At 46.6% G+C, this 21,271-nt stretch overlaps 1 protein-coding gene across 1 annotated transcript in view; it reads left to right on the top strand.

Moving 5' to 3' along the window:
- CDC23 (cell division cycle 23) overlaps nucleotides 1-16,949 on the top strand; it is a 28,851-nt gene extending 11,902 nt beyond the window's left edge. The window contains exons 6-16 of the mRNA XM_006121631.4: nucleotides 2,741-2,873; nucleotides 5,891-6,068; nucleotides 6,162-6,259; nucleotides 6,463-6,544; nucleotides 7,164-7,317; nucleotides 7,521-7,640; nucleotides 7,726-7,801; nucleotides 8,508-8,569; nucleotides 10,797-10,875; nucleotides 10,968-11,087; nucleotides 13,549-16,949. Coding sequence (XP_006121693.1) covers nucleotides 2,741-2,873; nucleotides 5,891-6,068; nucleotides 6,162-6,259; nucleotides 6,463-6,544; nucleotides 7,164-7,317; nucleotides 7,521-7,640; nucleotides 7,726-7,801; nucleotides 8,508-8,569; nucleotides 10,797-10,875; nucleotides 10,968-11,087; nucleotides 13,549-13,719 — 1,273 coding nt within the window. The 3' untranslated portion in view covers nucleotides 13,720-16,949. The remainder of the gene's footprint in view (nucleotides 1-2,740; nucleotides 2,874-5,890; nucleotides 6,069-6,161; nucleotides 6,260-6,462; nucleotides 6,545-7,163; nucleotides 7,318-7,520; nucleotides 7,641-7,725; nucleotides 7,802-8,507; nucleotides 8,570-10,796; nucleotides 10,876-10,967; nucleotides 11,088-13,548) is intronic.
- The last annotated feature ends 4,322 nt before the right edge of the window (nucleotides 16,950-21,271 follow it).

Consider the following 21,271-nt stretch of genomic DNA (forward strand, 5'->3'; position numbering starts at 1 on the left):
TGACCATAACATAACTGAATTTAAGATCCTTGTGGTGAGGAACATATCAGGAAAGCCCAATAACAGTAATATTTAACTTCACAAAGGGAAGCTACATAAAAGTGAAAGCGCTAATTCATGAAAATTAAATTGAATAGTCACAGCTGTGAAATGCTTGCAATCTGCATGGAAACATTTAAAAACACTATAGTAGAGACTTATTTAAGTGTAAACTCCAATTTAAAAAAAAAAATCAGTAAGGACACCAAAAAAAAAAATTCCTGCTATGGCTAACAGAATAAACGGTGAAACTTAAAAAACAGCAAACAGACTAGTAGCAACTTAAAGACCAATAAAACATATAGATGGTATCATGAGCTTTCGTGGGCACAGCCCATTTCTTCGGATTACAGGTGTGTTAGAAGTCCAGATCCAAGAATAAATAAGGGAAGGGGAGAGGGGGCGAGGGGAGAGGGGGAAAAAAGGAGAGGAAGAAAAAAAGAAAGATAGTGAGTAAATAAAAGGTGGGTAGAGGCAAAAAAAAGTAATAATTGGAAGTCAAATCCTACTGAGGAAAACAGAAGAGAGCAGAAACTCAGGCAAGTCAAGTGACCAAAAAAAATTTCAAGAGCAACTAGCAAAAGACTCAAATAGCAGAAAAGAAAATTGAGTGCCTCAGAAGCAGAAAACTTGCCTGAGATGAAGTGTCAGTAGAGGTGGTTTTGGAACAAATTGATGAATTAAACAAATTGATGGCAGGACCAGATGGCATTCATCCAAGAGTTCTAAAGAAACTCAGATTTAAAACTGCTTACAGGCAGTCCCTGGGTTACGTACAAGATAGGGACTGTAGGTTTGTTCTTAAGTTGAATCTGTATGTAAGTCGGAACTGGCGTCCAGATTCAGCCACTGCTGAAACTGATCAGTTTCAACAGCGGCTGAATCTGGACACCAGTTCCAACTTACATACAGTTTCAACTTAAGAACCCCAGGCATCCCCAAGTCAGCTGCTGCTGAAACTGATCAGCAGCTGATTCCAGGAAGCCCAGGGCAGGGCGCTCCTCGGCGCTACTGGACCAACCCGGCAGCACCCCAGCTGCTCTGCCCCAGGTGTCCTGATTCAGCCGCTGCTGAAACTGATCACCAGCGGCTGAATCAGGACTCCTGGGGCAGAGCAGCTGGGGTACTGCCGGGTTGGTCCAGTAGCGCCAAGGAGCGGTGCTGCAGGAGCAACCAGCAGCGCCCCACCTGCTCTACCACAGGCCTGGGGCTTTGCTCCAGTCTCCCTCGTCTGCTGGGGGGGGGGGGCACACTAGCTGCGTTCCCCCCCCCCCCAGCAGACCAGGGAGACGCTGAGCAAAGCCGCGGAGGACCCAGGCGGGATCTCGGCGCTGATCTGGCTCCTCTCCCCTCCCCCCCCAGCAGACCAGGGAGAGGCAGAGCAGCTTTTCTCGCCCCGGAGGACAGGGGCGGCGGGACTGGGCGTCCGCCGCTCCCGTTGTCCGGGGCGAGAAAATCCCGGATCCGCGTAACTCGGGGACTGCCTGTAACTACTACCTGTTGTATGTGACTTATCATTTAAATCAGCTTCTGTACCAGATGACTGAAGATAGCTAATGGGATGCCAATTTTTATGGAAGATAGGTCCATCGATGGCTATTAGCCAGGATGGGCAGGGTGATGTCCCTAGCCTCAGCCAGAAGCTGAGAACGGATGACAGGGATGGATAACTTGATGGTTATCCATTTCCTCTAGGGCACCTGGCATTGGCCACTGTCAGAAGACAGGATACTGGGCTAGATGGACCTTTGATCTGCCCCAGTATGGCTGTTCTTATGTTCTCACTGTTTGAATTAGATGCAATCATACTATTGGCCCTGTCTCCATGGATCTGCAGTGGGATTTGAACCCTCCCCTCCCAATCTTTAGATCCGTTGCTTAGACTCTTATTGCTTGCTTAAGTGCAGGCCCCTTTTAAAACATTCATTGGAGGAGGGCTTGATGCACCTTTCCCTGGGAATTATGTATGTAGTTATTCATCATTTATAGAACACTGATGTTCAGGTCCTAGATTGTATCCCTGGCTTTGGTATAGGAGTGTGGTTTACAGTGATTAAAAATAGGAGAAGCAAAATTGGTTAAGTTATTCTGAGAGGCTCTGTGTGGTAGTGGATGAAATTGGGGTTAGTTCTGTTAGAGACTTGGGTTGTGGGTCTGTAGTGATCTTGCAGCAAGCAGGTTGGCGGGGGAGGCTGCTCCAGCCCCCCACCATTTAACTGGTAAGCCTCACCTATTAAGGGTTAGGCTTCCTAGTTAACCATTCACATACCTAGATTCACATTACCTTGCGTATAACTGATATTAAAGGAATCAATACAGGAGAAGCAACCATGTGGCCAAAAGACAGGTCTCAGCATGAATTAGGTATTTTGCAAAATGGGTGACACAGAAAAGTGAGACACTGATGAAAAGTTTCCAGAAGGATGATTTTTTAATGGTTCTCTCTGTAATATTTTTCAAACCACTATGAAAAATACAAATTGGGCTCAAAGTTTATATTCTGTGGCTTGTTTTTTGTTCGTCCAATTTTTTTATAGAATGATGTAAGGCTCCTGTTAAACTGAACTCTAGTTCTGTTGCATTGTAACAGGGAATTTGTCACTGGGGAAATTTGATATTTTTTTCTTTTTGTCTGTTGCTTTGTGTGGTTATGACTAGGTGTGTGATACAAAGAGCTATACTGGTATATTTCTCTGCTCAGGTATGGTGTTGTGCTGCGGAAGCTGGACCTGGTAAAAGAGGCCATTGATGTGTTTGTTGAAGCTGTCCATGTTTTGCCTTTGCACTGGGGAGCCTGGCTGGAACTCTGTAATCTGATCACAGACAAAGAGATGGTAAAATTTATCTTTAATTTGTGATATAAGCCAGTGGTTGATGGAATAATGTCCTTTTGGTCATTTTCTTGTAACTGCTGCTGTGCAGCAAGTATTTACCACCATGTAGTCTGGAATACATTTCTGCAGATAGGGTCTGGCAATGGAATGTTCTTCTCTCTAACTTTTCCACCTGAGAATGAGTCCAACAACCCCTTATGAAAGCGAGGGCAGCAGTTAGAAACAAAAGATTATAACACATGGCAAGTTAGACAGTGTGATTGCCCATCGGGGAGCCCCTGACCCTGCACCCCCATCTACAGCTAGATGTGACTCTGACAGCCAGTGGAATAGAAGGTTTTATTGCTTCTCAGAGATACAGCACAGCATGGGGTCGATGTTAACATAGGAGCCAGGGCAGAGCCTTAGTCCTCTTGGTGGAAAGGGGTTCACAGGCCCCTACCTCCCACCCCCTCGTACTGGACATAGTCTGCCCCCAGCCAAGACTGCTTTGACCCCCAGCATCTGGACTCTTAGCCCCCAGGCGGCCACGCCCCTTGCTTTTTCAGATAGCCTTCACCTAGCCTAGGTGTCAGGTGTCTGAGCCATTGCCTACGTGCCTCCCCTCAGAGGCCATCCCCCACTGGGCACTGTACACAGACCCACGCAGAGTCTCTGCAGACCAGCATACAGCACAACACAGCAACCAGTGAATGCAGAACCAGCGTGGATCCAGGGCCACAAGAGTGGATGGCACCCCCACTATGTCACAGATGGCAGTCAATATAAAGGAGAAGTTACTGAAGAGTAGAAAATTGATAAGGGAAACTAATAACTTTGGGGCAAAATCTCTGGGGTGGCTAAGGACATTAAGAAATTTTTTAAGTCTATCAGGAATGAAAGAAATCCTAATGTTGTCGAGCCCTATTACTAGATGTCAGTGGTAAAATAGCTAATGATGCTAAAAGGGCAGAAGAGCTCAATAAGTTTTCTGTTGCTGGAAAGAAGCAGACTTATTTCATTGTGTGTGAGGATGAACTACTTTCCAGTCCATTAGTGACTAAGGATGATACTAAACAGCAACTGCTGGGCTGAATATTTTTACATCGGTAGGCGTGGATAACTTACACTCAGGAATCCTACAAAAATTGTCTGAGGCGCTCTCTGGGCTGTTAATGTTAATTTTTGATAAATTCTGTGAAAATTCATGAAGACTAGAAGAGCGTCTAATGTGCCAGTATTCAAAAACTTTCTGTTGACTTAGGTAGTAAGAGGCCAATTGGTCTGACAGAAGAATGGAACAGCTGATTAACTAAACCCAATCAATATAGAAAATGCCTTATCAAGCAAATCTGATTTTCATTTTCTGACAAGATAATACATTTGCTGGATGAAGGTAACTGTGTAGATGTAACGTATTGTTCACTGTTTGTATTTCTGCAATGCCTCAGAACCACTGCTTCATTTGTAATGAAACGGATTCTGGGTGCCAGCACACAGAGAGCCCTACTGTGCTACATGCTCTACACAAACAGAACAAAAAGGAAGCCATGCTTAGAATTCTATAGGGTATCTGATATTCGTGTCCATTCTGATTGGTTTTTTTTGAAGAGCACAGTACAATATCAATAAAGCCCATCTGAATTGGATTAAGAACTGGCTAACTGACAGATCTCAACATGTAGCTGTCAACAGTCTTCATCAAGGAGAGGTGTTTCTGTGGGGGGGTCTCTGGGATTAGTATAGGCCTGATGCTATTCAACATTTTCATCAGTAATCTGGAAATAACTTTAAAATCTGCACATGATACACAAATTGATGGAATGGCAAATAAGGAAAGGGCAATCATGTTTGTAAAACAATCTGGATTTCTTGGTAAACTGGACCCATTCAAACAAAATGTATTTTAATAAAGTCAAATATAGGGTCATATAATTAGGAACAAGAAATGCAGGTCATTCCTACCAATTGGGGGATGTATTTGGTATTCCTCTGATTCTGAAAAGGTTTCAGGTGTCCTAGTGACACTTGACCATCAGCTCCCAGGACAATGGGGTAGCAAAAAGGGCTTGATGTGATACTTGGAAGTGTGAACAATAGTTGTGAGATGACTTTATCTCTGTATATGGCATTGCTAAGACTGATACAGGAATATTATATGTGATCATTTTTGTGACCATGTTTTAAAAAAAATTGAGGAACCACAAAAATGACATGGGGGGAGGGGTAAAGAAAATGCCTAAGAAACTTAAGCCCAATCTGGTTTTATGTATCAAAAAGATCAAAAAGTGACTTGATTATGAGGAGAGAATGTTGGGTGCCAAAGGGCCTTTTAATCTACCAGATATGGTCATAACAAGAAACAATTAGTGGAAGTTAAAGCCAGACAAATTCAAATGAGAAATATGCCATACATTTTAGTAGTGAGGATGATTTAACAATAGGAGTAACCTGCTAAGAAAGCTGTGGATTATCCATCTCTTGTCGTCTTCAGATCAATGGTGAATGTCTTTCTAGAAGTCTCAGAGGGGTAGCCATGTTAGTCTGTAACTTAAAGAACAAGTCATCCTGTGACACCTTAGAGACCATCAAAAATATATATAGTACCGTGAGCATTCGTGGGCACAACCCACTACTTTCTGGAAGGTATGTTTTAGCCAAGTAAGTTATTGAGCTTAGTGCAGGAGTAACTGGATGAAATTTTATGTCCTGTGTTGTACAGAAGTCAGACTAGATGATTGATCAAAGTGAACTTTCTGGCCTTAAACATACCTATTAATCTGTAGTCAGGATTGGATCTCTTCTATGGAAGTATCTGATATTAAGTTGACAGAATCCTTTAGTTCACGCTTTTGTGTCTTGATCTTTGCATCACTGGGTAGAATTACTATCTAAGGAGAAGGCTTTGTTGCCTTTGTCATCTAAAGATCTGACTACTGGATGAAGAGAGAGCTGATGTTTTCTCTCTTCTGCAGGAGGCATTGAGGTGTTGTGGATTATCCTCTTAGTGTGTCCCTTTTTTGTTTCGTTGTTGCCAGCTGAAGGGTCTGTCCTTGCCAGACACGTGGATGAAGGAGTTTTTCCTGGCACACATTTACACAGAGTTGCAGCTGATAGAAGAAGCTCTGCAGAAATACCAGAGTCTCATTGATGCGGGTTTTTCCAAGAGCACATACATAATTTCCCAGATTGCAGTTGCCTACCATAATATCAGAGGTCAGTGAAATCAGCTGATGGCAGAGGGTGGTGGGGAGTGGGATCTCCTGCTACAATCTCTGCATTAATCAGCAGCACTTCCTCTGTCTGCAGACATAGACAAAGCTCTCTCTATCTTCAATGAACTAAGGAAACAAGACCCATACAGGATAGAAAACATGGACACCTTCTCCAACCTGCTGTATGTTCGGGTGAGTCATCCACATTCCTCTGCAGTAAAGTATTTTACAGCCTCTGAGCAGAGTACCTGAGCTAAGTTAGTCCAGTCATATGAATGTGAACGTGTCTCTTGGGACATACATACAGGTGTGCATTTCTAATCTCCCCACCCTTCTTCCCTCTGAAGTGGTGTCACACTTCCCCCCCCTGCAGTCTCCTTCCTCTTTTCTAACAGAGCATGAAGCCTGAGCTGAGTTACCTGGCTCACAATCTGTGTGAGATTGACAAGTATCGTGTGGAGACGTGCTGTGTGATAGGTGAGAGGCAGCTCTTCCAGTTTGTCCCTGAGGCTGCAAGGGGTGGGAAGCAGTGTTCCCTGTAAGCTGAGCACGTGGGTGGCCACCCAGGAGAGATTCAAGTGCCACACAGCCAATTAGCAAAGTGTCGACAGCTGGCAGCATGTGTTTCTATTGGTGGTGTACATCTGCACATGCTTTGGGTCACATAACATTCGTCACATGGATGGAAAAAATTAGAGGAAATACTGATGGAAAGGTGGCTTGCTGATCTCTTTCCACATGAATTATTATCAGGTCTGTTGAGGCGAGGCTGGCTGAAGCAGCTCTCGCTCAAGGTATAACAGCAGATGAAACGGTATTGCATTAGAAGTCAGTGCAGTGTTGACACAGAGGCGATGGTTGGGCGTATGCATGGTGGGCTTTCTATGCAGCTCTGAGATCCTGTAATACTGTTGTTTGGTTCTGGACACATAATGCCAGAACAGAGGTCAGACTAAGGCTTGGAGTTATGAAATTAATTGGATCTGCCTTAATAGATTTCTCCCTTCTCTAATTTAAATGAAAAAAATAGATGCCACAGCTTGTATCTGGCTTCCTAATCCCCTTCTTCTTTTTCCTGTTCACTTTACTTCTCTAGGGAATTACTATAGTCTGCGCTCTCAGCATGAAAAAGCAGCACTCTATTTCCAGAGAGCCTTGAAATTGAACCCTCGGTATCTTGGAGCCTGGACCCTCATGGGACATGAGTACATGGAAATGAAGAACACATCTGCAGCTATCCAAGCTTATAGGTATGTGTGCAGGGGCCATGCGAGGCAGAGAATGGCCTCGAGTGTGCATGAGGTAGTGACAGATTTGGATGGAAGTGGAGGAGTGTCTTGTGTGGACTTGTTAGGAGGCCTCTTACTGGTCCATATTCCTTTCCCCATGCACTGAGTTGCTTTGAAACCTCCAGTTTCCAAACGCTTACACCACTTTCTCTTTTCTCTGGCAGACATGCAATAGAGGTGAACAAGAGGGACTACAGAGCCTGGTATGGACTTGGGCAAACTTATGAGATCCTCAAGATGCCATTTTACTGTCTGTATTATTACCGACGGGCCCACCAGCTCAGGTAAGGCTGTGCTGGATTTCATCGGTTAGTTAGCTTGAGACAGTACATGTTCTGAGGTGGCATGACTGGCTGTTGTCTCTCACAGGCCCAACGATTCCCGTATGCTGGTTGCTCTGGGAGAGTGTTATGAGAAACTCAATCAGCTGGTAGAAGCTAAAAAGGTAAGTGCTGCAGGGCAGGCTGGGTATCCAGGTAGCTGCCAGGAAGCAGCTAGAGGCACAGGGCACGTTAGTTCTCTAGGTTTTCCACACGGTCTTAACTGCACACTTAGAAAGTCATGGATGGGAGATAGTGGTCAGAATGGCTATTCGGTTACCTTCAGCCACAGGCAGCATGTGCACCACCCCAGGTGGGGGCGAGCGGGGGGCAGCATCAGCGGCAGGAGGCCTGAGTGCAGCCCTCCCTTCCTCCACTCACCAACAGCAGCATTGGGGAAGGCACAGGCCAGGTGGCTCCAGCCCATGCAGCGCTGCTCCGGGGAGTGCTGGTGAGAGGTGAGCGTGGAGAGCTGGGACAAGAATGAGGTGGGAGCGGAGAAAGGGGAAGGGAGAGGCGAAGTCGGTGCCCCCCTCCACCCCTACCACTTGTCACCTATGCCTTCAGTCCTGACCTGGATCCCAGGGTGTGTGGGGGAGCTGTGTGCAAGTTCCTGTTAGAATTGTGGTTTCGGGGGAAGTTGTGCCCTCACCATCTGCCCAGAGCTGGGGCTGGTGTCTGCTGTGGCCTTCCAGAAAATGAGCTCTCCTCATGCATCTCTGCTTGAGGGCTTTGCAGTGACTGGGTCTGTATGTGACCAGGGTGCACTCACTGCATGCCAGAGAAGACCCTGTGCTGAGCGGCTTGTGTGACTCTCTCCTTCCTTGGCAGTGTTATTGGAGAGCTTATGCGGTGGGGGATGTGGAGAAAATGGCACTGGTGAAACTAGCCAAGTGAGTATGACTCGGCGTGTTTCTCAGTGTGAAAAGCACTGAGATCTGAAGGGCTGGGTATTCTTTCAATGTGCTGGGTGAGTGGTTTCCCTCTGGCAGGGGTAGGCATCCTATCGCCCATGGGTGGGATCTTGCCTGCTGCTTAATTTCATCCAGCCCATGGGCTGTAGGAACTACCTCTGCCCTCGTGAGATGCTGAAGGGGGCACAGTGGCCCTTATCCCCAAGGCAGGAGGGGAGCTGCAGGGACATTGGGGCAAGAGCTCCAGCCACACTTGGGGCAAGAGCTCCAGCCACACTTGGTGGCTAAACAGGTCCCAGACTCCGTCCCAGAGGAAGGGAGGCATCCTGGGCTTTTGGAGGTGGAGCAGCAGTGGGGGCTGCACCTTCTCAGTGGTAGCCTCGGTTATGGCAACATTGGGCACATCTGGGCTTCTTGTCCAGCAGCCGCCGCCACAGCTGCCTGAGCACCCAGCCCAACACTCAGTTGGTGCAGCCTTTCTTCCTGCCTGGCCCCAGAGGCGGGGCAGCTCTGAGCCCCAGCAGCAGCCAAGAACATGTCCAACCTGGGGGCACAGAGGAACAGACTGTCAGGTTGCAACAGGTGAGGAGGGAACTGGAGAGCTCCCAGGACTGAGCATGGGCCCCACTGAGCTCTGGGTCTGATCCACTGCTGGCTGCAGAGACAGCAGTGGAAAGGTGGAAGGAGGCCAGTGGTGGAAGGGACTGGGGACCAAGAGCTGGGCTTTGTGAGGAGACGGGGGGATAAGTGGACGGAGTAAGCCTGGTTTGGGAGGCTGCTTTGGGGAGAAGGGGGAGGGGGTTCAGAGAGTAGAGGAGTTGGGAGCAGGGGCTGTTGTAGGGAGGCAACTTAAGGTGGGAGGAGGGGGAGGTCTGGTGTGGGGTGGGGAGCAAGCTAGTGCAGTGTGTGGGGTGGAGGCGAGAGCAGAGTTGGGGGTGTTGGGATGGGGGATGAAAGGAAAGAACCTAGGAGAGCGCCCCTGGGAGAGCCTCTTTGTGTTCTAAGCCCTGCAAGCAGCATGCCCAGCTGGAGGGGTGGATGGGATTGAGCTCCCTCCCTGTGTATTTGAGGTTGGACCTGGGGCTTGAAGGCTCAGGCCTTAGACAAAAGTAGTTTCTCTCCTCTCTCTCAGCCCCTCCTGCCCAGTTTGGGGCAGATTGCTGAGGGGTCTTTGCACACGGCTTGTTTGAAGCATTGCAGTGGTATTGAATGTCAAATAGGATTGTTGACTCTAATGCAACAAGCCCTGCATCTTGGTGCCCCTACCCCCATGGAGCTGGTGACGTGAGTGGCTCACCCCACCTCATTCAGGAATCTCCACCCCTGGTCAATGGAAACCCCAACTTCTAGCCTTATGTCTTGCCCCAGTTCTGTAAAAGAGCCCCTGTTTGCATGTGTTGTCCACTGAGGAACCTAGAAACCCATAACTAACTGGCAAGCAATGTTAGTAACTAATTGCTGTCCTGATGGATGGTCTGGTACCCTCTTTCTGAGGCAATGGGTATTGTCTGTCTGCTTCTAAGGAACTGGGCCTGGCTGCAGCAAGTACATTTTAAGGGTTTGGAACGGGTCCCATATGAAGAGAGATTAGAAAAGAGGAGACTAAGGGGGGATCTGATAGAGGTCTATACAATCATGACTGGTGTGGAGAAAGTGAATAAGGAAAAGTTATTGACTTGTTCCCATAATGTAAGAACTAGGGGTCACCAAATGGAATGAATAGGTAGCAGGTTTAAAACAACAAAAGGAAATATTTCTGCACGCAATGCACAGTCCATCTATAGAACTCTTTTCCAGAAAATATTGTGAAGGCCAGGACTTTAACAGGGTTCAAAAAAGAACTAGATAGATTCATGGAGGTTAGGTCTGTCAATGGCTGTTAGCCAGGATGGTAGGAATGGTGTCCCTAGCCTCTGTCTTTCAGAGGCTGGGAATGAGTGGCAGGGGAAGAGGGATCCCTTGATGCTTACCTATTCTGTTAATTCCCTCTGGGGCACCAGGCATTGGCCTCTGTTGGAAGACCGGACACTGGGCTAGATGGACCTTTGGTCTGACCCAGTATGGCCATTCTTATGCAGCACAGTCCGGAACTTGTTTGTACTTGGCAGAGACCCTTTCTAAAGGCCTGTCCAGGACAGATAGAAGTTCTTGCTTTTGGATCTCTTCCATCTCATGTTTTTTTGACCCAATTTGTTTCCTTTCCTAGGCTGCATGAACAGCTGAATGAATCAGAACAGGCTGCTCAGTGCTACATCAAATATATCCAGGATATCTATTCCTGTGGGGTAAGTTGATAGTAAAGTGACAGGTGGAAGAAGTAAGGGAGAATGATGTAGAACTGAAACCAGCTTTTGCTGTTTTTTGCACTGTGCTTTAGGAGATAGTGGAGCACCTGGAGGTGAGCACTGCCTTCCGCTACCTAGCCCAATATTACTTCAAGTGTAAGCTCTGGGATGAAGCCTCGGCCTGTGCTCAGAAATGCTGTGCATTCAATGATGTGAGTAGCCAATCTCCAATGTCCCTTTGTTAGGCGGAGTCTTATCTTGAGCTCTGTCTGTTTCTTCTGGAAGCTGGCGCAGTCCTTCTGTTGGAGGAGCATGGGCTTCATCCCATCTATGGCCCCATCTATGTGAGAAGACCCTCTGTGCTGCTGCTCACCTATTTCCAACTGTTGCCTCTTAGTGAAGTTCTGGGGCTAAGAGCTGCACTGGTTTGGCATTCAGTAGTTCAGAAGTAACTTAGGACTTGGAGTGGTCCTCGGCTCTCCAGCATGATACCCTGCCATCTTTCTGTGGGAACTAATGGACTCCTGGAGTCCTTCGTGTCGCTTGTTATCTGTGATTTTACACATAGACAATACAAAAGATGCAGAATCTGAGATTCTCTCAGGCCGTAGTTGGACGCTCTGGATTCCACGACAATCCAGGTCTAGATGTTGTGGATGTCACCAGCATAAAACCCTCTCCCAAGCAAAGAACTTGGAGAAGAGAAGGCCCGGTGACTGAGTCTCTTAAAATCTGCTATTGCAGTTCTGTTTTGTGGAAGGTGCCTAGATTTTTATAGTGAGGGGGCAGGACAGACACTTAAGATAATCAGGTGTGCAAAACAAGTAATCTATAAGCCATGGGGCTGCGAAGAGGATATTAAAGGGGATCTATTTTATCTTCAACTGGGCTGCTGTTAGCTGGAAAACCAGCATCCTTTAGTATGTAGTATTGTGTCTTGCAGCCCCAGTGAGAGCCAAACTGTTGTTGTGTTCAACTTATTTATAAGTGATCTAGACCAGGCATGTCCAAAGTCCGGCCCGCGGGCCAATTGCGGCCCGTGTTCCGGTTTAATACGGCCCCACAGGTAATTTGGCAATATCTATCTTTTATGGCCCCCAACAAATCCATATGTATTGAGATGAATACATTGTAAAATCTCAGTTAATGTCAGTTGGTCTAAATCAGTTATAAATATATTTGGACACAACATGTATACTTGGTGTTATGTTCCTGTTCATATTTTTTGAACTTAAAAGTTGACAGACAACCTTTATTACCAATAATATGTAATGTACTTTACAATGTTCCTGACATATATTTCAGCTTCCTGGATTTTTTTTCATCTGGCCTTCAGATATGAAAGGCAGAGTGATTTAACACCTGTTTAGATTTGTCATCCATGTGACGAAATGAAAAGTATGCTGTTTGCAATAAACTTTGCATAAAATAGTTAATTTGCATTTAATTTTAATGGTTCAAAGAATGTCAGGCAAAATGGTCGGCCCTCACGCTTGTTCACTTCATCAAATCTGGCCCTCTTTGAAAAAAGTTTGGGCACCCCTGATCTAGACAAAGGGGTAGACAGTGAGGTGACAAAATTTGCAGATGATTCCAAATTGCTCAAGATAGTTAAGACCAAAGCTGACTGTGCAGAGCTTCACAAAGATCTCACCAGACTAAGTGATTGGGCAACAAAATGGCAAATGAAATCTAATGTTGGTAAATGTAAAGTAATGCACATTGGAAAAAATAATCCCAATTATACGTACAGTATGATGGGGACTAATTTGGCTACAACTACTCGAGAGAGATCATGGAGTCATTGTGGATAGTTCTCTGAAAACATCCACTCAGTGTTCAGCGGCGGTCTAAAAAGCAAATAGAATGTTAGGAGCCATTAAAAAAGGAATAGACAATGAGACAGAAAATATCTTACTGTCTCTATATAAAACCATGGTATGTCCACATCTTGAATACTGTGTATAGATGTGGTCGCCTCATCTCAAAAAAGATATATTGGCATTGGAAAAGGTTCAGAAAAGGGCAATAAAAATGATGAGGGGTTTGGAATGGGTCCCATATGAAGAGAGATTAAAAAGACCTGGACTTTTCAGCTTAGAAAAGAGGAGAGTAAAGGGGGATATGATAGAAGTCTATAAAATCATGACTGGTGTGGAAAAAGTTGGTATGGAAAAGTTATTTACTTATTCCCACAATAAAAGAACTAGGGGTAACCAAGTGAAATTAATAGGCAGCAGGTTTAAAACAAACAAAAGGAAGTTTTTTCTTCACTCGGCGTACAGTCAACCTGTGGAACTCCTTTCCTGTGGAAGGCTAGAACTTTAACAGGGTTCAAAAAAGAGCTAGATAGATTCATGGAGGTTAGGTTCATCAATGGCTATTAGCCAGGATGGGTAGGAATGTTATCCCTAGCCTCTGCTTCTCTGAAGGTGGGTGATAGGGGAGAGATCACGTGAGGATTAACTGTTGTGATCCTTCCCTCTGGGGAATCTGGCATTGGCCATTGTCAGCAGGATATTGGGCTAGGTGGACCTTTGGTCTGACCCAGTATGGCTGTTCTGATGTTCTTATGTGTATTGTTCACATTGCTGCTGAATTTGACCCTGAAGTCTCTACTCCAGCCTACATTATGTAATTGACCTACTAATGCAGTATTTTGACTCTTGGCAGACAAGAGAAGAAGGGAAGGCCTTGCTGCGACAGATTTTACAGCTACGCAACCAAGGAGAAACCTCCTCCACAGAGATTGCTGCTCCCTTCTTCCTCCCTGCATCGCTGTCATCCAACAACACGCCCACACGGAGAGTGTCCCCACTCAACCTGTCTTCAGTTACTCCATGAATGGTGCTGATACTTTCCTGGGCCAGTCTAGGGAAACTGGGGACTTGAACCCACCCTCCAGGAACAACCACCTCACACCTGCCAAGCTTCCTTCTGGTACTGCCTCCTCTTGGAGGCAGAAATGCTGAGAACCCAGAGCCGACGATAGCTGTTGTATCAGTGCAGGCTAAGAGCCCTGAGGAACCAATGTGAAGTGCCTGTGCCGAAATATCAGAAACCACTGTGCTTCTCACTGCCACGCTCCGAGCATGTGAGAAGCCGCTGCTCCCTTCCTGAGGTCTGCCTGAGCGGACATGTCTCTACTGTTACCTCTGAACTCCTTTCAGGGGCCTCACAGTGGGACTGCTGCTGCCTACTGCAGGAACTGTCCTCTGCTGGCTTCTCTATGGACTCTTTTCTGCAGCTGCACCCAAACTGTTCAGCCAGTACAGTAAGAGCAGCATTTTGGCCTCACTGCTGTCGTGAAAGGGAAACGCGTGTGGGGATTGAGAGGTGTCAGTGTTAAGTGGCCTCCCCTCTCCCCTGGGTGCTGTTAGGGCTGCGGCTCAGCTAGCGGTCTACTCTAGTGGGAGTGACACCATTAAATGTTGGTAGGCATGTTGCTGTCCCTGGAGATTGTCACGGGGCAGATTTCCTTCCTCTTATAACAAACACAATTGAACTCGCTATAGAAATGTTTCAGTTTTCCATAAATTCGTTAAGGAGGGGGGACTGGTAGCCAGTAGCTGCCTAGCTCAGAGTTGATTAACCCTGGTCAGAGTCCTGTGTGGTAGTCCAAGTCCTTCAGTCAGGTGCAGCATTTTGCCTAGGACAGACGTGGTAGTTAGATTGGATGGGAACAGTGTCAGTTTGACCATTGACTTGCAGTCTGACTTCAGCAGTGGATTGACTTGGCTGTTCAGTTTCATTCTCCAAACTGAGTCTGTGGCGCTACTGTTGCAGGTGCTTGGTTTGTCTCTCTAGTTGAAGTTTCTATGCCCTTTCTAGAAAAGCAGTTAGAGGAAGGTGAGGTGCCATCCTAGTATGGCATTCTGTTGGACAGAGCCTGGAGAAGACTGGTAGAACACAAACAGATCTAGTTTTGTGGGAGCCGCTTGCTCCTAGGCTGGAGCTGTAAAGAACAGTTGCCCTTCAGTAACTAGTTCTTCTGGAAACTGTCCAGGAAGATCCCACTCTTGGTGCACATGTGCCACACGCAAAGAAGAACAATTCTTATTCTACAGCAACTGGTTCAAAATGTGTTGTCCAAATGGCTTCTAGAGCCTGCCCCCTTTGCCCCTTTTTCAAAGTCCTACTCAGTTTTTTAGTAATGTCCAATGGAACTGCTCTCCGGGGTAGCTTATGCTCCTTCAGCTTGAAGGCGTTATGGATGGAACTGCTCCGTCTGTTATATTATGGAAACAAACGAGAGTAGGACTTTGAAAAAGGGGCAAAGGGGGCAGGCTCTAGAAGCCATTTGGACAACACATTTTGAACCAGTTGCTGTAGAACAGGAATTGTTCTTCTTTGCGTGATTTTTTTTTCCAGACTTCACAGTTGCTGACTAACAAGAAGGTGTCTGTTCCTAGGGGTGTCTGAGGAGTCCTGCTTGAATAGAGAGGGCAGAACAGCCCTTCCAAAACGAGCATGTAGGCAGGAACAGTCAGTGGTAAATGTGTGGCTCGTCTTTGCACTGCTGCACTGTATATGTTAGGTATGGAGGGATTTCAAGGCAGGCAGCAAAGGGTGCCTGAGCCCTAGTGGAATGTGTTCTATAATGGCTGGGGCAGTGTGTGGCTAACACAAGACATGTTCTTCTGCACCCAAACGCTTACTTGGATAACCTGTGACCACACAGAATGATGGTCTAGGCTGCCTGGGCGTGTTCCCAAATGCTCTTCTGACTACACCGAATGCTTTTGCTGTGACGAGTGTGAAACTTCTCTTCCCCTGGGACAGAATGTGGGTTAGGGGAACAAAGAGGAGGCGAATGGGCCATTTTTGGGGGGAACTCGGCGAGAACCTTCAACAGGAACTTAGGACAGGACCACTCTTAGACTGCCCTTTGAAACTTTATATCTGGTGTAAGGGCCTAAATCTCTGCTACCGCCTACTGTTATAATGACAACACATGACTGGGGGGCTAAACCTGGGGCTGAGGCACCTAACTCCTTTTATGCCTCCAGGCCTCAGAGTTTGCACTAACACAGAGTGAAGGGAGCAGGCTCCTAATGCTCCGGGTACTAAGATCCCAGAAAGGACCAGGGGGCCTCTCAAACTGGGGAAAAACATGAGAGTTGGTCAGGAATTTTGTTACTTGTAGGAAGGGGAAAATGCAGCGTGGCCCTGGGTATGAGGGTGACTTGCTGATGTTGCTGGTAGGTGGGCTCGTTAAAGGTGGTGGAAAGTCCCAGTTGCTTCAGAGCTGCCAACTAGTACAGTAGTGAGGAATGTGTAGCTATTGGGAGAAAACTGACGCTAAAGTGCCCAGATTGCAAACATGTTTTGTGTAGCACTGGTTGAAGGCTTCCTGCTCTGGAGTAGAATGTTCTGAACATCAGTTTAAAAGCATCATTTGTAGAACACCATTTAGACCAGGAATGGGGGGTGGGTTGCATGAGAGCCCCTTCTTCACCTCTGGGCCACAGCAGCCCATGGCTCCCTGGGGTTCCACCTGCAGTCTCATAGCCCATCCCCTTCCTCCCCCCCGCCTGCTCCCCTCCTCCACACACACCAAGGTGCCAGAGCCTTGCACTTACCTGCGCCTATGCCCACCTCAGCACTTTCGGAGCCTACAAGTCACCTGATTCGTGCTCCCTCCTGGAATGCTTCAAACAGCTGATTCCCGATGTTCCAGCTCTGGGAGGGAAGGGTAGGAGTGGGACAGAGCTGCTCCTCTGAAAGTGTTGGGAGGGAGGAGCAGGAAGTGCTCTAGTGCCCTGGTACATGAGGCACATTGGGGAGGGGGATAGCCAGGGGCTCCACAGGTTGCCCACCACTGATCTAGACAGTCTGAATGCTGTCACATGTAAAGATTCTGGGTCCGAATGCAGTTTGAGAACTGAATTGGGAAACAGTTGGGAAAAAGAGAGGTGATTTATGGTAGTTTATCTGGTAAACCTATAACAAACTCCCTGGACATGCTGGAACTGTCAAGACAATGTAACCTGCTTCTTACCTTGGGTCCCTCACAACCTTCACTTTCACATGGATTGCTGGAAATGGGTATATAAATCCTGTTGTCCAAGGAAGGAGGAAGTCCTCTGTCAGGGAGCGTGGGTTTGTGCTGTGTATACCCTAGTCTGAGGCTACTTGTGGCTTTCACTAAAGTCCTTGCTGACATAATCTGCTCAGGTGTTCAGAAGCCCAAGAAGGTGCCAAACTACTGCTGTGATATGGTGCGAATGCTGGAACACTCCCACAAATGGGGCTTCTTTACACCCCTAAGAACAGGCAAGAAAAACCATGCATGCCAGGCATTGCACTAAAACGTTTGTGCAAGCAAGCTTGCTAAGGGGACTATAAGCCAGTTGAGACTCCTCCATCTCTGAATGGAGGTATGTTACCAGTCTTTGTAGGTAGTGGTGTGGAAAGGGAAATTGCTATGAACAGCCGAAGGGGTTCTGTCTGCCACTGTAAGGAGTGTACGTCTTGTGGGACTGACCGTAGCCATGCAGTGCCTGCTGGATAGACAGACCTATCTCAACACCTCCTCTGATTCATGCATGGAAGTCTGGCATACGGTGTGACAACAGGCATGAGTTCATGTGTCCTAGAAGTCAAATGGCACTCTTGGATGTGTTTGTTGTCTGGAATCTCTGCTGTGGAAGGTAGAGTTTGACAGTGCAACTATGAACTCTGTGTTGTGATTTGGGAATTGTGAATTTCTTGGCTTTGAAATGTAACAAGGGAAAGTATTAGGATGCTGTACGCTTCACTGGTCACGTGTCGAGCTACTCTTTGGATTAGCAGGTCAGCAAGAGAGAACTAAGGCATATCTTTTTCTCCTTAAAGGAGCTGCTTCTTGCTGATAGACACTGATGAAAACCCTTGGGGCTCTAGCAAGGGCAAAGGCTCAAACTCTGCTGGCAGTGGGTAACAAGTATTTGTTGTGGCTGCTTCCTGTTAGGAGTTGAGACAGAATTGCCTTAGAATTCTTGGAGGATATTAACAGTTGGGAGCACAGAATTGCTCTGAGTCATTGTCCCACTGTTGCAGAGGCTATCTCTTGAATACAAGGGGGGGGGCCGGTTTTGGGTTGGGGGCCACTGACCCACAGAAAAATCAGTGAGAAGCAAAAACAAAAAAACCACTTCCCTGATGTGGCTATCTAAGTGAGAAAGCAGCCACTGCACTCAACCAACTAGGACATCTTGTGCTCTAGTCCTCTGGGAGTGGAGATTGGGCTGAGGCTCAGGGCTTCCCACCAGGGCTGGATTAGCTCTTCTGGGGGCCCAGGGCTAGATGATCCTGTGACCCCCTAGGCTCTGGGGTAGGACAAAAAATGAAGGGTTCGGTGTCTGGTGGGAATGGGCTGGGAAATCTGGGTGGGAGGGGGCAGGGGATTGGGGTGTTTATCTGGTGTAGCTCCTGGGGGGCACAGGTGGCTCCACACAGCAGTTTAAAAACCCACAGGCCTCTGTGCTGCCATTCCCCCTGCCTGGGCTTCAGCACCCATTCTCATGCAGAGGAGGTTGGGGCAACGGGAGAGAAGGACCTGACTCTTGTGGGCTGGATCAAGGGAAGCTGCTGGCCCTCTCTGCTCTAATGGGTTCTCCTTAATTGCGCCTCATTTGGCGGGACAGAGGACTGAAGCCTTAGTGCTTCTGCCCATTTCAGTAGCCCTGGTATGCCCTGCTGTCATGTGTTGATAGCTTAGCAAGCATCTCTGCCAGCTGCAGTTTCAGTTCCTCAGGTAACTGATCAACAAAATTAGAGAATGTGGCTACGTCTACATTGGCAAGATTTTGTGCAAAAGCAGCTGCTTTTGTACAAAATCTTGCCACCTGTCTACATTGGCCCCGAGTACTTGTGAAAGAACACTGGCGTTCTAATGTGTGAAATCAGGGCTTCTTGCGCAAATACTCGTGACGCTCCCGCTCAGGGATAAGCCCTCTTGTGCAACTGTTCTTGCACAAGAGGCCAGTGTAGACAGGCAACATCAATTTCTTGCCCAAGAAAGCCCGATGTTTAAAATGGCCATCAGAGCTTTCTTGCACAAGAGAGCATCTACACTGGCATGGATGCTCTTGTGCAAAAGCACATGCCAGTGTAGACACTCTCTTACTCAAATACTAACACAAAAACTCAAGTTAAAGAGTATTTGTGCAAAATCTTGCCAATACAGCCGTAGCCTGTGTCTCAATATGCAGAGTGGCCTTCATTGCTTTCAGCTGAAGGCTTACAGAGAAGACCTGGTTCCCGGGAATATTTTCTTTGGGGGTGCCTTTAAAGGACTTTGCTCTTTTGTTCTCTTCTGTGCTCCTTGGATAAGAAGCCAGCTGCCAGAAGAGATTAATTGTTCAAATCCTCTTACAGAGACTTTCACCTCTGTTTGCTGTACTAAAGGTAGGTGAGCAAGGAGCAGGTCTGCGACAGAGGAATTTGGTGGGTTCTGGCAGACCATTGTTTGTTGGAATAGCTAATCTACCTCGTGTTAGTGAGTGCAATAGGCTTGAGCTTGTGAAGTTTTTCTTCAGTAGCATGTCTTAAGATTTCCACCACATACTTCAAGTCCTGGAAAACAGCTGCAGTGACAAACAGGTGAATTTGCTGTCTCAGCAAGCAAAGATGAGGATATTGCAGATGAGCACTGGATATTCTTGGCTCTGGAATATTCCTTACGGGTGCATCTACACTGCATCGTTATTTCGAAATAATGTGAGCATCTACACAGCTATTCCATTATTTCAAAATAACGGACGGCTTATTCCGAAAACTGTAAACTTTCATTCTATGACGAATAACACCTATTCCGAAATAGCTGTTTTGAAATAAAGCAAGTGTAGACACTCCACTGCTGCTATTTTTAAATAGCCCCTAGCCAGGGCCCTTCTAAGTTCTTCCTCCCCAGTGCCTCTAAAGATAGCACGTCTACATTAGGGAAGCATGCCTCAGACTAATTTTGAGGCTTCCCTGCGCTGTAGATGTACTATTTCAAAATAGCCATGCTGCATACATGTACCCTACTTATTCATGTCTGAAAAATGCTCTGGAAATTGTGGAGAAGATTCTATGGCCTGTGTAATGCTGGAGGTCAGAGTAGTTGATCTCAGTGGTCCTATGTGCTATTTGAATTTTTTTTCCTCTCTGGGAGTTGAACAGTTGCACTGAGATTGAATCCTCTTGTAGGGGAGGGATAAGAGGATAAGGTCTTTTGTGGATTGAGAACTGGTTAAGACAGGAAACAAAGGGTAGGAATAAATCCTAAGTTTTCCAAGTGGAGAGAGGTAACTAGCGGGGTCCACTGTAGGGTCCCATTCTATTGAATTTATTTATAAATAATCTAGAGAAAGGTGTAAACAGTGAGTAGCAAAATTTGCAGATGATACCAAACTGCTCAAGATAGTTAAGACTAAAGCAGACTGAAGAACTTCAAAAAGATCTCCCCCACCTAAGTGACTGGGCAAATGACATTTAATGTTGATAAATGTAAAGTAAGCACACTGGAAAAATAATTCCAGCTATAGGTACAATAGAATGGGAACTAATTTAGCTACAACTACTTGAGAGAGATCTTGGAGTCATTGTGGATAGTTCTCTGAAAACATCTCAGTGCGCAGCGGCAGTCAAAAAAGCAAATAGAATGTTAGGAGTCATTAAAAAAGGGATAGAGAATAAGATGGAGATATCTTATTGCCTCTCTGTAAAACCATAGGACGCCCACATCTTGAATACTATGTACAGCTGTGGTCGCCTCATGTCCAAAAAGATATATTGACACAGGAAAAGGTACAGAAAAGGGCACCAAAAATGATTAGGGGGCTGGAACATGTCCCCTGCTACATTTCTATCTAAAGACTTGGACTTTTCATCTTAAAGAGGAAACTAAGGGGGGATATGATAAGAGGTCTATAAAATCATGACTGATATGGAAAGAATGAATAAGGAAAAGTTCAAAAAGGAGCTAGCTGGATTCATGGAAGCTAGATTGGATTTTCCCTGTCCAACAATGGCTATTTGCCAGGATAGGTAGGAATGGTGTCCCTAATCTGTTTCTCTGGAGGTGGGTGACAGAGATGATGTGAGGATTAACTGGGCTAGATGGACCTTTGGTCTGACCCAGCATGGCCATTCTTACATCCTAACAGTGGTTATAGAAGATGGAGCTGGATTCCTTCACTTAAGCAGTATACTCCCCTGGGGGCAATGATTAGAAGGGTGTGTGTGAAGTAGGATGACCTCTCTAGGCACAGCCCAAGGGTCCACCTGGCCTTGTGCCAGCAGCAGCTCAGCTCTGCTTTATGCTGACAGGGTGGTAGAAAGACTTAACGTAGGTGATGTTCCTGCTGGATCCTAGGGCTGGTACTAAATCCGAGACACTTGTTGCAGGCAGGTTTTTGCGCAAGTAGAA

Source organism: Pelodiscus sinensis, unplaced genomic scaffold (genome assembly GCF_049634645.1).
Source record: "Pelodiscus sinensis isolate JC-2024 unplaced genomic scaffold, ASM4963464v1 ctg55, whole genome shotgun sequence".
NCBI lineage: Eukaryota > Metazoa > Chordata > Testudines > Trionychidae > Pelodiscus > Pelodiscus sinensis.